This window comes from Neoarius graeffei, chromosome 26 (genome assembly GCF_027579695.1).
Source record: "Neoarius graeffei isolate fNeoGra1 chromosome 26, fNeoGra1.pri, whole genome shotgun sequence".
NCBI lineage: Eukaryota > Metazoa > Chordata > Actinopteri > Siluriformes > Ariidae > Neoarius > Neoarius graeffei.
In genome coordinates this window covers 23,741,900-23,758,626 of record NC_083594.1, presented here as the reverse complement: position 1 = coordinate 23,758,626, position 16,727 = coordinate 23,741,900, and the positions used below count along the sequence as shown (strand labels likewise).

The 16,727-nt window shown below is 40.3% G+C and overlaps 1 protein-coding gene across 7 annotated transcripts in view; it reads left to right on the top strand.

Annotated features, from left to right (window-relative positions):
• Nucleotides 1-2,486: 2,486 nt before the first annotated feature.
• The window catches only part of atrip (ATR interacting protein), a 38,209-nt gene continuing 23,968 nt past the window's right edge, over nucleotides 2,487-16,727 (top strand). For all 7 annotated transcript variants that reach the window (XR_009651629.1, XR_009651626.1, XR_009651627.1 and 4 more), the window contains exons 1-4: nucleotides 2,487-2,844; nucleotides 7,059-7,376; nucleotides 8,549-8,619; nucleotides 9,624-9,794. Coding sequence is in view for 3 of the 7 variants with exons in the window: in XM_060909980.1 (XP_060765963.1) it covers nucleotides 7,070-7,376; nucleotides 8,549-8,619; nucleotides 9,624-9,794 (549 nt within the window). In the remaining 4 variants the exon portion in view is untranslated. The remainder of the gene's footprint in view (nucleotides 2,845-7,058; nucleotides 7,377-8,548; nucleotides 8,620-9,623; nucleotides 9,795-16,727) is intronic.

The following is a 16,727-nucleotide window of genomic DNA, read 5'->3' as shown; positions in this document are numbered from 1 at the left end:
GGAAAATGTCAGGACATCTGTCCATGAACTGAATCTCAAGAGAAGGTGGATCATGCAACAAGACAATGACCCTAAGCACACAAGTCGTTCTACCAAAGAATGGCTAAAGAAGAATAAAGTTAATGTTTTGGAATGGCCAAGTCAAAGTCCTGACCTTAATCCAATCAAAATGTTGTGGAAGGACCTGAAGCGAGCAGTTCATGTGAGGAAACCCACCAACATCCCAGAGCTGAAGCTGTTTTGTACGGAGGAATGGGCTAAAATTCCTCCAAGCCGGTGTGCAGGACTGATCAACAGTTACTGGAAACGTTTAGTTGCAGTTATTGCTGCACAAGGGGGTCACACCAGATACTGAAAGCAAAGGTTCACATACTTTTGCCACTCACAGATATGTAATATTGGATCATTTTCCTCAATAAATGACCAAGTATAACATTTTTGTCTCATTTGTTTAACTGGCTTCTTTTTATCTACTTTTAGGCCTTGTGTGAAAATCTGATGATGTTTTAGGTCATATTTATGCAGAAATATAGAAAATTCTAAAGGGTTCACAAACTTTCAAGCACCACTGTATGCAGACCTGACTATCATACCAATATCCTCGTGCTGGACATCCCATTCCAGATTTGTGTGTATTCAGCTACAAGAGCATTACTAAGGTCAGATAAAGAGCCTTGGGGTGCAGTCAATGTTCCAGTTCATCCCAAAGGTGCTCAGTGGGGTCGAGGTCAGGGCTCACTCTGTGCAGAACACTCCAGTTATTCTACAGCGATCTTGCCAAACCATGTATTAATGGAGCTCGGTTTGTGCACAGGGACATTGTCATGCTGGAACAGGCTTGGGACTGCAATGACTTTCTACAGTATGTGTCCAACTTCGTGGAAACAGTCTTGCGAAGATCTATAGACCCACTGCATGCGACATCACAGGATAATTTCTCCAGACACCGTCTTTCCTGTAAGCAAGGCTTAATCTTTCTTAAACATGGTTCATTTTTGGTTGCTCTGATTGTTCAAATAGAGAAAAAGATCAGACCCTCCAGGATTTCGTGATGTTGCGATTTGCAACTTCAACCAATCCCCGCGAACTCAGGGCGGTGTTGCAATTATATCCAATCACCGCAACTTTCCCGCAAATTTGACCAATCGTCGGCGTCATCTTGAGGTGACGTCGACAAACTACCTTCCGCCTTACTTCCGTGTATACGTTCAAGAGAAGTAGCATGTGCGCAGTGTTGCCAGATTGGGCGGTTTCAAGTGCATTTTGGCGGGTTTTGAACATATTTTGGTCTGGAAAACATCAGCAGTATCTGGCAACACTGCATGTGCGAGTCAGTGTTTATATAGGCTTAAATTCTGTTACTGAAAGTGTGTTATGTTTACAGTGAAGGACTGTGTGCACTTTACATTATTTTTTTACTTAATACAAGAAATTAATGGATGCCAACGTTTTTGCCAAAATGGTATTTTATTTTCCATTGTTTAAGCAGCTTCAGCATCATACTGTGAGATTCTGTTCAAATTGTTTTTTTTTCTTCTATGAAGCCTGAACCATTTATTAGTTTATAATTATTGTTTAATTTAGTCTTCAGGAGAGACTCCCTGCACACAGTACTAGTATTAATAGTTTTTTTTCTTACATGAAAGCTGAGGCATTTATATTATATTTTAAGGTAACTTCATGTTGTGCTGTGAGGTTCTCTGCACTTTAACTTTTGAACCAACAGGTGCATTTGGATAAGTAAAGCCTATTTTCTGCATTTTTGTAGTCCTGGTAATCTTTTATATTGGTAAAGTTGTTTATAGGACCATTCCTCAGTGTCTTTTTTTTTAATCAATAGTTTTTCAGTAATAACTTGATATTTAACATATCACTCAATATGGAAGGAACTTTCACTTCCTCCCGCAATGTAATCGCAACAAAAACCTAAAAAATACCGCAACTTTCATCGCAATTTTTTGGAAAACCCCCGCAACATCAGACATTTTAGCCCGCAACAATCACAAAAAAGGCCCGCGGAATCCTGGGGGGACTGAAAAATAAATATTACCGTCTGTGTGATGGGCAGGTGTTCACATACTTATGACCACACAGTGAAGGTTTGTTTGAAATATAATAATAGCAAATATAAATGTTAATAGTAAGAATATTCACTTTTTTATGCATCCTGAGCAAAAAAAAAAAAAATCTAACCCTTAAAATTCAGCGCCCAGTAAACCGACTGAGTTGATACCGAACAGTCAGTCACATGGAGCTGTGTTTATCTTTTTCGCTTCTTCTTTGAGTTTTTACGGCAGCTGACATCCACACTGTTGCACTACTGCCATCTACAGGTTCTTTCATTCTACATTCTTGTCACTTCATTTTTCCAGTCCAGTTGTTCTTAAATTGTCCACTCTGGGTTACCGTAGCGGCACGTGATATAGCTTTGCCCAATTAGAAAAAAGCTGTTATCTGACGTCATCATCTGCCTTCAGGATTCTGACCAATCAGTAGCTTTTCTATTCAGCGTCTTCATTCACGCTTCAATAAGCGGCTTTTTGTGAAATTAGTCTTCACTAAATGAGCGTTATTCAGAAATAAAACATTCGCAAATGGTGTGAAAGTCCTGACAACATGTTGAGGAGATTATTGCAGTTTTTTGACAAGTTTCAACCGCAGCAGGAGCGTAAACACAGTGCGTCAATGGGTCAGATAGCATTAGCGGCTACTTTAGCTTGTCAGTTAGCCTGTGTTTCAGGTCCTACACTGTGAGAGAGAGAGAGAGTTCGCCGTAATTTATTTAGATATATATTTTAATTTTTTTATTTACTGATATATCTGTATCTCTGCTGCTTAAATCTGGTGAGTTGTATTGTTCTTATATACCCTTATATATCATATAATGCACTACATCGTGTCCTGACCTTATCTCGTGCCCTACATAGTGCACTTCATGTACACACTTTGGGATTCAGCCTCTTATTGCTTAGATGTGCTGCAGACTTACCGCCATTAAAAGAAAACTTGATCTTGAAGCAGAATAATAGAGTTCTGTTGAAATATTTGTGCTGTGTTTAATGACTCTGGTCTTACTTTGTTGTTTATTGCTGTATTTTTTTATTCCTGTTAGAAGTGAGAGGTTGTGTGCCGTGCTGACGTCAGATGGGGACATTGTTGTTGCTAGTACAGTTACAATTACATTTAACATGAGAATAAAGTGATTTTCAAGCGTAACAACAAAAGAGCAAGAGCTTCTCTTTTCACTCACCATTTTCCAGCGATGTTTGATGTCACATTAATCAGAAATCCAACCTAGAAGTAGTGGATATGGTGTTGCAAATATTGGACCCTAGAAACCTGTTAATGCATCAACAGCATGGGAATAATCTTCTTCTTTTGGCTGCTCCCAATTAGCGGTCGCCACAGTGGATCTTTCATCTCCTATGCGCCCTGTCCTCCGCATCCTTCTCTACCACATCTGCCACTTTCATGTCCTCTCTCACCACATCCATGTATCTCCTCTTTGGCCTTCCTTGTTTTCGTGTGCCTGGCACCTCCATCCTCAACATTCTCCTTCCAACATGCTCTGCATCTCTTCTCAGGATGTGCCCATACCATGTCAGTCTCATCTCTCTTAGCTTCATTCCCAAGCTCTCCACATGTGCTGTCCCTCTGATGTGCTCGTTCCTTATCCTGTCCAACCTCGTCACTCCCATCGCAAACCTTAAAGTGCATATCCTGGACCAATTTTGTTTTTTTTTGTTTTTTTATATGAAAGTATGTCCCTTTACACACTCATCCAGAAGGGTAATTTTGCACAAGGCCTTCTGTCTACAGCAGAAAAAAATAAAATAAAACGCGTCTGGAAAAATCCCAAGGGAGTCTGGAGCCAGATTCGTGACGTCACCAGCGGAAGCACCAGCAGGCTGCGAGAGCTTGCACGGTTTCAGTGCACAACCTGTGTAGACCAGGTTTAGCAGCTAGCGATTTTGCATTGAAATATGGAATTGTCACCTGAGCGCAATGTTACTTCACCTTTGGATGAAGAATATAATGAGATGTCAGAATTATTTCTTACCCTGGCAACAGTCAACTTGTGAATCGCCGATTTTCTTGGTCTTTTTCTCGGCTCTGCTTTGGTCCTCGGCTTCCGGGTGCCTCGCACGAAGCGCTCCCATTTCTCTCTCATTGTCCGGTCTTTTGGAAAACAATGAGTACTAATCCCATCTGTTCACCATTTTAATAATTACGTGATAACGGAGAAATTTGCAGAAAACCACCAGGTCGTTTTCTCATAAACAAACCAGCGCTGACGTAGGATTCAGAAGGAGGCGTCCCACGCGTGACGTCACGAAAATCAATGTTTGCCGGGAAATCCAAATGCCAAGTTTTTTCAGAGGCGGATGAATTCGCCTCAAATGGCTTGATTTCAACTGAATTTTCTGGTATTGCGCAAGGTAAAAGAAATTGCGCAAAATGTGACAGATATTTGACCAAAGTTTAATATAAAATAGGAGAATTACATTGATCTTGCTCCTGAATTTACCCAAGATGTGCCCTTTAACATCCTCAACTCCGCCACCTACAACTTTGCCTCCTGTCTCTTTGTTAAGGGTACGGTCTCCAATCCGTACATCACAGCTGGTCTCACTACTGTCTTATACAGCTTACCTTTCACTTTTGCTGGGACTTTCCTATCACAAATGACTCCCGAAATCCTTCTCCACCCTGCCTGCACTCTCTTTCTCACCTCACTATCGCAGGCGCCATTTTCCTGCACACTTGACACCAGATATCATCCGCAAACATCATGTTCCATGGTGACTCTTGCCTCACTTCGTCCGTCAAGCTATCCATCACTATGGCAAACAAGAAAAGAAAGGACTCAAAGCAGATCCTTGATGGAGTCCCATCTTCACCTTGAACCATTCAGTCGTTCCAACTGCACACCTCACTGCTGTTTCACTGTTCTCATACATGTCCTGCACCATTCTAATATACTTCTCATTCACTCCACTCTTTCTCATGCAATACCATAACTCATCTCTCGGCACTCTATCGTATGCCTTCTCCAGGTCTACAAACACACAATGTAGCTTTCTCTGGCCTTCTCTGTACTTCTCCATTAACATTCTTAAAGCAAAAATTGTATCCAACGTGCTCTTCCTTGGCATAAACCCGTACTGCTGTTCATAGATTGCTACCTCTCTTCTCAGTCTCGCCTCCAATACCCTTTCCCATAGCTTCATGGTGTGGCTCATCAATTTTATCCCTCTGTAATTACGGCAGCTCTGTACATCTCCCTTATCCTTGTATATTGGGACTAGCACACACTCTCCATTCATTCGGCATTTTCTCATTCTCTAAGATCTTATTAAACAATCTCATTAGGAACTCCACAGCCATCTCACCCAAACATCTCCAAGCCTCAATCGGGATACCATCTGGTCCGACTGCTTTTTGCCGCATCATGTCTCTGTTGAGGGAGTTCTCTTCCTGATTCTGAACGTTTTTGTTCATGCAAAGGCCATTTATAATATTTTTGCTTTGTAAAAATGTATTCCTATGATATGAAAGGTGTCAGTAGTTCTGTCATGATATCACTGCATCATTTGTGTCACTGCTAGCAGAATAACATGTTAATCCACTGGAGCCGTGGCATATATTACTGCTAATATTACTTGGTCATCAAGGGATAGGTTAAAGTGTATATAACAGGTAAATTTAGGAGAAAGATCAATGTAATTCTTCTATTTTATATTAAACTTTGGTCAAATATCTCTCACATTTTGCATTTTGTGGGCGGCACGGTGGTTTAGTGATTAGTGCTGTTGCCTCACAGCAAGAAGGTCCGGGTTCGAGCCCCGTGGCCGGCGAGGGCCTTTCTGTGCGGAGTTTGCATGTTCTCCCTGTGTCCAAGTGGGTTTCCTCCGGGTGCTCCGGTTTCCCCCACAGTCCAAAGACATGCAGGTTAGGTTAACTGATGACTCTAAATTGACCGTAGGTGTGAATGTGAGTGTGAATGGTTGTCTATGTGTCAGCCCTGTGATGACCTGGCGACTTGTCCAGGGTGTACCCCGCCTTTCGCCCGTAGTCAGCTGGGATAGGCTCCAGCTTGCCTGCGACCCTGTAAAACAGGATAAAGCGGCTACAGATAATGAGATGAGATTTTGCATTTTGTGCAATTTTTTTTTTACCTTGCGCAATACCAGAAAAATTCAGTTGAACTCAAGCCATTTGAGGCGAATTGGTCCGCCTCTGAAAAAACTTGGCATTTGGATTTCCTGGCAAACATTGATTTTCGTGACATCACGTGCGGGACGCCTCCTTCTGAATCATATGTCAGCACTGGTTTGTTTATGAGAAAACGACCGTATTATTTACATCCCCGTTGTTGTCTCCATCGTCTTCACTACTTGAATCATCAAATCCAAACAGATGAAGCCCCAATTCTGGCATTATAGTCTTCATCCAAAGGTGAAGTAACATTGCGCTCAGGTGACAATTCCATATTTCAATGCAAAATCGCTAGCTGCTAAACTTGGTCTACACAGGCTGTGCACTGAAACCGTGCAAGCTCGCACAGCCTGCTGGTGCTTCCGCAGGTGACGTCACGAATCTGGCTCCAGACTCCCTTGGGATTTTTCCAGACACGTTTTGTTATTTTATTTTTTTCTGCTGTAGACAGATGGCCTTGTGCAAAATTACCCTTCTGGATGAGTGTGTAAAGGGACATACTTTCATATAAAAAAAAAAAAAATGGTCCAGGATATGCACTTTAAGGTTTAAACTTTTTACTGTTTTGCTCCCATTCCTGCATAATAGCAGTAAATAAATTTTTCAGTGTTAATATGAAAATGGGGTATTGGTTCCAGAATGTACTGCAGCTAAACCGGTTACAGCAGAGACTTGGATCGGCTGGTTAGTAATCTAAAAGAGTTTGTTCTGAGTGGCTTTCACCTTGAACACACAGCCAATCTTTCAGTCAGCATGATCATCTTAAAAGATTATTTCTACATGATTCACCTGAACTAAATTACCTCATTCAATTTTGTATCATTCTGATTTCCTTAAAGCCTGTGCCAAAATGGACTATCCTCCAAGCAAGCGACATAGAGGATTGCACAATGAAGATCCAGCTGGAACTGATACCTTTGGGGACGATGAAGACTTTACGCAAGATGACTTGGAGGAAATTGACATCATTGCATCACAGGCCATTACGAGAGACGCTCAAGCCACAAGCAGCAAGAGAAGTTTTGTATCCAATTCTACTGATCCAGAGCAGAACAAAGCACCGAAAAGAGAGGGCAGGAAAACCTTCTCTATTGGAAACAACCATCCTAGCAGTAACATGTATAACAACAAGGAACCTAAAAGAAATGATACCGCTGGTTAGTGTGTGTGTGTGTGTGTGTGTTATATAAAATAATGTGTATGTATATGTACATTTAAAGCATGAAAACGTGATAGTGTGTTGGAGATGGACTTGATGGGGTTAAGGCTTGGGTGAAGAATGTACAGAAAAAAATGATAGTTGGGTGAAACTATGGGCATTGTGTTAAATCTTACTTAAGTGGAAGTAGCTTATCAAAATATGTTGTTAGGGTTAAGGGAAGTATCAACGTTAACTTTCCTGTTAACCTTTGTATGACTTCAAACAGGATTCTGCTACACCAGCCGTGTTCTTAAGGCATATAAATTTTTCCATGGATTTAGGCTTTAATACAAGAAGAAGAGTTGATTGCTTATGATGTCTGTGCAGATTTTAAATATAGTTAATCAATAAAGTTTAAATGAATAGAAACAGAATTGGGCAGCACGGTGGTGTAGTGGTTAGCGCTGTCGCCTCACAGCAAGAAGGTCCGGGTTCGAGCCCTGTGGCCGGCGAGGGCCTTTCTGTGTGGAGTTTGCATGTTCTCCCCGTGCCCGCGTGGGTTTCCTCCGGGTGCTCCGGTTTCCCCCACAGTCCAAAGACATGCAGGTTAGGTTAACTGGTGACTCTAAATTGACCGTAGGTGTGAATGGTTGTGTGTCTATGTGTCAGCCCTGTGATGACCTGGCGACTTGTCCAGGGTGTACCCCGCCTTTCGCCTGTAGTCAGCTGGGATAGGCTCCAGCTTGCCTGCGACCCTGTAGAACAGGATAAAGCGGCTACAGATAATGAGATGAGAAACAGAATTGTTTGAACTGGACAAAATAAAAAAAAACAAAAAACACTGAAGTCATCGTTGAGATTTCTGAGTACTAATTATTGTGTTCAAGTATTAATTTCCAATTATATGCATGTATAGAGAAGTACAAATCTAGTAAAGTTATACTCAAGTATAGTAAAAGTGACCACAAATTGGCCTAGTGGTTAGCGTTTCCTCTTCTTAACCAGGAAATCGCAAGAAGAAAGTCCAGCCAGATGTTTAAAAAATGTCAAATCTGATTCAGGACTGATCCAGAATATCTGCTCACCTAATACTGACCTGGCACTGATGCTTAATATTAAATTGATGCATTTCTGTTTGTAATGATGGTATTCTTCAGAGTATTCATGATTTTGTTTCTGACTTTGAAGGAAATGGACAAGACAGGGATGAAGTACATTACAGCTGCCTGGAAGCACAGCAAGCGGAGTTGAAGAGGAAGGTGTGTTCATGCTATACATTTATATACAGTACATTTTAAGTGCTGTAATCAATCAGAAAAGACTGTCATATTTTTTTACTTTATTTTTTGTATTGAGCATATAATCTCATCTCATTATCTCTAGCCGCTTTATCCTTCTACAGGGTCGCAGGCAAGCTGGAGCCTATCCCAGCTGACTACGGGCGAAAGGCGGGGTACACCCTGGACAAGTCGCCAGGTCATCACAGGGCTGACACATAGACACAGACAACCATTCACACTCACATTCACACCTACGGTCAATTTAGAGTCACCAGTTAACCTAACCTGCATGTCTTTGGACTGTGGGGGAAACCGGAGCACCCGGAGGAAACCCATGCAGACACGGGGAGAACATGCAAACTCCACACAGAAAGGCCCTCGCCAGCCCCAGGGCTTGAACCCAGGACCTTCTTGCTGTGAGGCGACAGCGCTAACCACTACACCACCGTGCCGCCCCTGAGCATATAATAATCCAAATAATATAAATACAAATCTAATAAGTCAGGGAACGATATAGATACCAGTTTCGCATTGTGTAACCTGCAAGTCAATAAGAATCCACTCAAATGACGTACAGCTTTATGAAATTTGTCCATATTAAAAGTGACATACAAACCAAATTGGAGTGATATTATTTTCCAAATCGCTTCTAACACACTATTCCACTTCCAAACTTTGGATCATGTGTACTACTTGAGTCTGATTGCATGCACAAGGATCATCCAGCTCTGAATTTTATTATTTTTATTTTTTTGTCGTCCATTTTTTAGATAGCAGCAGTGCTTCATACAGAGTTGGGAAAACTTGCACTAAAATGCTACGCAACTCAATACATTTCCACTAAACTGTATCAGGATGTGATCATGGACCATGCTAAACTGGATAATTATGCTCCATTAGCTTTGAACTAAACGTAAAGCAAATGAGGGGCACTGAACACATTGGTGAAATGTTTCGTTTTTCAACTTGTGTGTTGCATGCAGCTGAAGGAGGTGGAGGAGCAGATCCTGATGAAGAATGGTGAAATCCAGGTTCTGCGAGACTCCCTCAGATTGGCCAATCAGGAGAAGGAGCAGCAGAGACAGGCTCATCTCCTGCTGGAGAGAGACAGGGCTCATATCCAGAGTGAAAAAGAGAAGGAGCTTTCTAAGAAGGTTTGTTCTCTGTACTTCTAAAGATAATAATGGACATCATGTCTTCTTAGGAATTGAACCAAACCTTTATTCTGATACAAATGTGCTCCACCACTTTTATATGATTTCAAATGAGCATCTGTAATATTCACTGTGTTTTCCCATTAGCAGCAGCAGTTGTGCAGGGGTAAAAATCAGTGGTCTCATTTGTATTTTTTCCATTTTATATATATATATATATGAGTGATTCCACGCTTATGGGTACTGAAATGGGGACATGAACTTATTTTTAAAAATTCACCTAAAACCATTTCTTTTTTTACCATCAGGTCACAAAACATGTAATCTTTAATGAATGATATGTTAAAAGATAACTTTAATTTTCTGAGATGTAATAAAAAGATATTTATATGCCAAAGTCAGAACGTAACAGAAGTGTTGTGGACATATATATTCTCAATTTTAACAATGTAGAATTACTTTTTGAAACATAGGAAGGTGATGTTTTAGCAAATATAATTAATAAACGTGTAGTAGAATAAACATACACATTCTTTCAATAAGATTAACATGGTATATAGCTAGATTGTAATTAATTTGTAACAGACGCGAGATGGACAATCATAACAGAAGTAATGTAACAGACATCATTTTGGAACTCATAGGCTTGACTTTGGCATATAAATGTTTTTATTACATCTCAGAAAATTAAAGTTATCTTTTAACATATCATTCATTAATGATTACATGTTTTGTGACCTGATGGTAAAAAAAGAAATGGTTTTAGGTGAATAAGTTCATGTCCCCATTTCAGTACCCATAAGCGTGGAATCACTCATATATATATATATTAGGGTTGGGCGGTATCCAAATTTTGATACCTTTAAACCGTCTCTGTGTTTTCCCGGGGTATACGGTATTACCGAGAAAAAAATATTTTGTTTCGGCCTACTGTGTAACGTGCGCCTATGCCTCAAATGTACTATTTAAAAGCAGCATAGCGAATTGTGTGCATTGTGGTATGGATTAAGCAGCAAAGCGAATTTTGTGCATTGATGAATGGATTAAGAGATATTTCAAAGCATCACGCAACTCTTCCTTCATCTTGAAAATAGCATTCAACTGTCGTTTACACATGTCTGCGTTGAAACGCCATTTGCAGCACTATTTCACCTGCTCCATCAAAAAAAAGTACACGATGAGCAGGATCATACCCTTTCAAGCATGGGAAATAAAAAAAAGAAAAAGAATCAACCAATACCCAAGTCCGTTTAGACTGCGCGATAAACCATATTCTTCAGCGCAAATGAGGCGAACCTAATTCAAATGCGCGGTAGCTGCACAAGGCAAAATCATATGGGCCCACGTCATGCCATGGCATGGCTGGGAAATTAATAATCAAATGGCCTTACCTTGCTTAAAACGTTGTCTTGATCACATAACTCCTTACAGTTATTCCACTTAAATCCATACGGTTTAACACACCCAACAAAGATAGCAAGCGCATTGCTAATTCCCACCAGAAACCTAACAGTTTACGCTACGATGTTTTCTTCCGTTTCTTCAGTAGATGACATTTCAAACGTTTATTACCCACATCCCAAATGTCATACGTTATATTATTTTACCTTGTTGTTACTCATGTAACCTACTCAAAACACAACTCATTGGAGAGATCTCGTGGAAGTGGAGTACCCCAGGCTATGGTGTGCCTTAGGGGATATATTAGATTTTTTTCGATTTTGCGCGGTCAGTCTCTTTTTTTTTTTTTTTTTTTTTTTTTTTAGATAGGACAGTATAGAGAGACAGGAAATGAGCGGGGGAGAGAGAGACGGGATCGGGAAATAACCTCGGGTCGGAATCGAACCCGGGTCCCCGGATTTATGGTACGGTGCCTTAGCCATCTGAGCCATGACACCCCCGGTCTCAGTCTCTTGCAAAGCTTTCTGTCAGACTCCAAAATGTCACGCAGGGTTGCCATGGTAACGACATAAACAACCCTGCACGCGATGAAAACTTCTTTAGGAAATTGATAGAATTAGTGAAAATACGATCACACAGTTATTCGGGATGATCTTCAATTTATTATTTTATATTATGACCTCATGTACTCCATATTTATTTAGATATTATATATTTTTTTAAAATGACGGTAATGAGACCGATACCGTTGGTACTTTTGGATACCTCGGGATACCTTCTTACCGTAATACCGCCCAACCCTAATATATATATATATATATATATATATATATATATATATATATATATATATATATTTTTTTTTTTTAAAGGTTAGGATTAAAAATACACGTAAATGCAAATTTCCTGACAGAATTATAAGCGTCTGTGTGGATATGATTTGTTTAAATAAAAGTATTATGTGGTAGCCTAATAAGGGTTCAAAATAATTTATCAAACATTTCTAATTTCATGTTGGCCAATATTATGTTTAAAACTATATCAGACTGTGTTCTGAGGAAGAAAGTCATTGCCGATTTAAGACTGGTACAGCTTCGGTTTTTAGCTCTGTAGCATTCTTGTCCTTTTTTTAAATAGATAACAGCAGAGGTGTTAGGCTGTGTCGGACACCAGATAAGCATTGATATTAAGATACTGAACTACTCAGGATGGTTTGAGGCAAGTGGGGGTAATTTTAAGGGAGCCTGGTTAAAATGTAGCAATTGGATCAATCCATGTGAAATCACCAGAGGCCTCGCCACTGACCATCTCAGATTTGCTTCAAACTTTCTGGAAATATTGTCAGTGTGCCCAATAAATAGTGTACAAAATTTTAGGCTTGTACCTTCATTAGTTTCTGAGATATAGGGGCTTTAAAAAAGGGGCATGGCCCCAATTTCACTGTTGAAATGCGTGCTACAGAAAACGGACCTAGGCTACGTTCACACTGCAGGCTGAAGTGACTCAAATCCGATCTTTTCGCCCATATGTGACCTGTATCCGATCTTTTATTGACAATATGAACGACACAGATCCGATTTTTTCAAATCCGACCCAGGCCGTTTGGATATGTGGTCCTAATTCCGATTCCTATCCGCTCTTTTCATATGCGACTTCAGTCTGAACCGCCAGGTCGCATTCATCCGACTTACACGTCATCAACAAGCCACAAACGTCACTATTCTGCGCTGAAGTAGGCGGCGGGTCTCTCAAAAAAAATTACAACAACATGGCGCATAATCACGGGCGCAGATAGAGGGGGGGACTCGTCCCACCCAGATTTAAATTCGCCTCGTTCGGTCCCCCCCACTTATAGGGAGGAAAAAACGTCTATGCTGTCTTTCTTTGCATAAGGCAAACCTCACGGAAAAATCAAAAGACTAATTACCATTCGGTTTATTGAGGTGCACGGCAGTGTATACATAGTTGCAACAACTCACATAAAACAAAACAAAGACTGATATTCGGTTGGTTGAGCTGCGCAGACTGCACAGGTTGCGAGCTCGAGCTTGGTTGCTATGGTAACCCACAATAAGTTTGACAGGCATATCGGGGTTGGGGTTGGTTTGCTGGCAGCTTTGTCCCCCCCAGTTCAAAAAACGTATCTGCGCCCCTGCGCATGACATCAATGCGAGGGACGCTTCGGGCTGTGAAGGTTCTGAATCTTCTCAATGGAAGGACGCAGAGGTTAGGGAGCTGATTTCCATTTGGGGGGATGCAGCTATTCAAGCTAGATTGGATGGGTCATACCGCAACCGGGCGGCTTTACTTCCGTAAACACTGGCCATGCTCACTGCGTGTGACGTCGTCGTATCCTGCAATGCGCATGCGGAGCACTTTTAGGTCGCTTTTCGTTCATACTGAGGATCACATACAAGTCGCATATATTTGTTAATGTGAACGACCTCACAAAAAAATTGGATTTCACAAAAAAATCGGAATTGAGCATTAAGCCTTGCAGTGTGAACGTAGCGCTAACTTCCATAAGTCATTACTTTTAAACTATTCATGCAAGATACATGAAATTTTCAAGGATTGTTCTTCAATGCCAGACGCCTTTAAATACTAAAATACAAAGTTCACAGTTCAATATTTGCCGTTATGGCTTGCTGAAAATCATAAAAAAAAAGTGCTTTGGAGCAACTTTGACACCCCATATCTCCACATTAAAGCACACCAGATCTTTCAAATTTTCTTATTTATTACTCATAGTACTTTTTTGGCAACTAGGTATGTGTTCAAAAGAAATCAAACTTTCTGATTTTATTAGGCTTTAAAAAAACCAAAAAACATTTTTGCTCCTATAATTCAAATGTATGACAAGGTCTACCATAAAAACAGTTCTACCACTGGAAAGAGCTTGTTCTGATTAGCAAATGCACAAAATATGAAGTTGGTACCCTAAACCAAACTATAAATATTAAGGTATCAAGTATGGCATATTTTATGATAGACAGAAATGCTGTTTTAAGGCATATAATCTACTAGCAGACAAACTAGCAAAACATCGTTTCATTGCCAAACACCAGAGTGGATATTTGAAGAATTTGAAAGAAAATGTGTCAGCGGATGAACGTATTATGCTTTTGGATTTTGTCGAAAACCATTCTGTGTACAGGATTCTGCCCAGGGATACCACTGGGACAACAGCCAATGCACTCTTCATCTATTTGCAGTGTACATTAGAGCAAAGAATGAAGATGGTACAAAAGTAACGAAATGCATTTCTATCTGTATAATAAGTGACTGCCTTAAGCATGATACAGTGGCCTTGCCTGCATTCCTAAAAAAGGTTTTACCATATGTATGCCATTTATATCCCCAGCTGAAAAAGGTAATTTACTTCAGTGACTGATCAGCAGCCCAATACAAAAACTATAAAAATTTCACAAATCTAAAAGCATGCAGACGATTTTGGACTTTTGGCAGAGTGGCATTTCTTTGCCACTTCTCATGGTAAATCACCCTGTGATGGTATTGGAGGCACTGTAAAGCAGTCAGCAGCTCAAGCTAGCTTACAGGCAGTCACGAGTGATCACGTACACTGTAAAAAAGAATAGTTGAGAATACTTGAAATTTCAAGGCAACAGTCTGCATTAATAATTTTATGTTTTGCCAACGATGTGCCCATGATAATCCAAACTATGATAACACTGTTATCTTTATTAAGAATTCTTAATTAAGTAAATTTTCAATTCCTCATTCTGCCAACATAGATTTCTCTTTTTGCTGAACAGTGGCATTCACAGTAGTACAAAAAGGCAATTGAGGTTATCACAATTTTTTGGGGGGGCTTTTTTCACCTTTATTTGGATAGGACAGTGTAGAGACAGGAAATGAGCAGGAGAGAGAGATATCAGGAAATGACCTCAGGTCGGAATCAAACCCAGGCCCCCGGATTTATGGTATGGCGCCTTATCCACCTGAGCCACGACAACATAAACTTCAACCGGAGAGAGAACCACATTGCCCAGCCCTTGCATTTGGGAGAGGAAACCCCGTGTCTTGGTCATTAAGAGCATGCGCTGAATAAACACCTGTGACAATTATGTATTTTCAATTCAGATTATTCACTATTGTATATTTACACATCATTGAGGTGCACCCTATCAGTTTGATGTGGATTTTTCTTGATGTGGATAATTCTAAAAAATAGAATTACGCTTTGTTCAAGTAATTCCATATTCACAATTGAATGGACAAGAAAATATGAATAATTATTAACGAACAGAAAAATCCACATCAAACTGATAGGGTGCACCTCAATGATGTGTAAATATGCAATAGTGAATAATCTGAATTGAAAATACATAATTGCCACAGGTGTTTATTCAGCGCATGCTCTTAATGACCAAGACACGGGGTTTTCTCTCCCAAATGCAAGGGCTGGGCAATGTGGTTCTCTCTCCGGTTGAAGATCATGTTGTAATGGCTCAGGTGGATAAGGCGCCATACCATAAATCCGGGGACCCGGGTTCGATTCCGACCTGAGGTCATTTCCCGATCCCTCTCCCGCTCATTTCCTGTCTCTATACTGTCCTATCCAAATAAAGGTAAAAAAAAAAAATCCCAAAAATTGTGATAACCTCAATTGCCTTTTTGTACTACTGTGAATGCCACTGTTCAGCAAAAAGAGAAATCTATGTTGGCAGAATGAGGAATTGAAAATTGACTTAATTAAGAATTCTTAATAAAGATAACAGTGTTATCATAGTTTGGATTATCATGGGCATACATCGTTGGCAAAACATAAAATTCTTAATGCAGACTGTTGCCTTGAAATTTCAAGTATTCTCGACTATTCTTTTTTTACAGTGTATTAACCCCATCTGATCTGTTTTTGTGGGCAGAAAAACGTATCAAGAACATCCATTTCATCTGGGTTGGTACAGGGGAAGTTACGGAGAGTGGAAAAGCATTGGAGACAAGGTTTTCAAGGTCAGCTACTATTCCTGGAACAGGAGACAACCACTCATTCGTTCCAATCATGTCCAACCAGCTGCAGGTCAGCAGGGTGTCAGGTGGTCCTAGCTTCATAGTGGATATGAGTGGGAATCGGCCACAAGTAATGCATAAAACCCCTGTTAAATCAGCAGTCTCTCTGGCAGATACAATTCCTGGTAAATATGTTGTACATTTGTATGACAGATAGTGGTGGATAGGCAACATTCGTGCATTATCAGAGGAGGAACAAGATGTACAAGTAACATTTTATGCATCCTCATGGTCCCTCTCAGACTTACAGCTGGCCCAGGAGAGAGGATAACTGTTGGGTCCCTCTGGTGCATGTCATGAAAATCATTGATGCCCCACTTACATCAACTGGCAGACAGTATAAACTTCCATCTGATGTGGAAAAGCAAATCAATACACTGTTTAAGCTCTTCAAATAAAGTATTTTTAAGGTTATTTTTCCTACACTGTAGGTTTGTAATTGTATTGTAATATGCCTTAAAACAGCATTTCCGTCTATCGTAAAACATGCTGTACTTG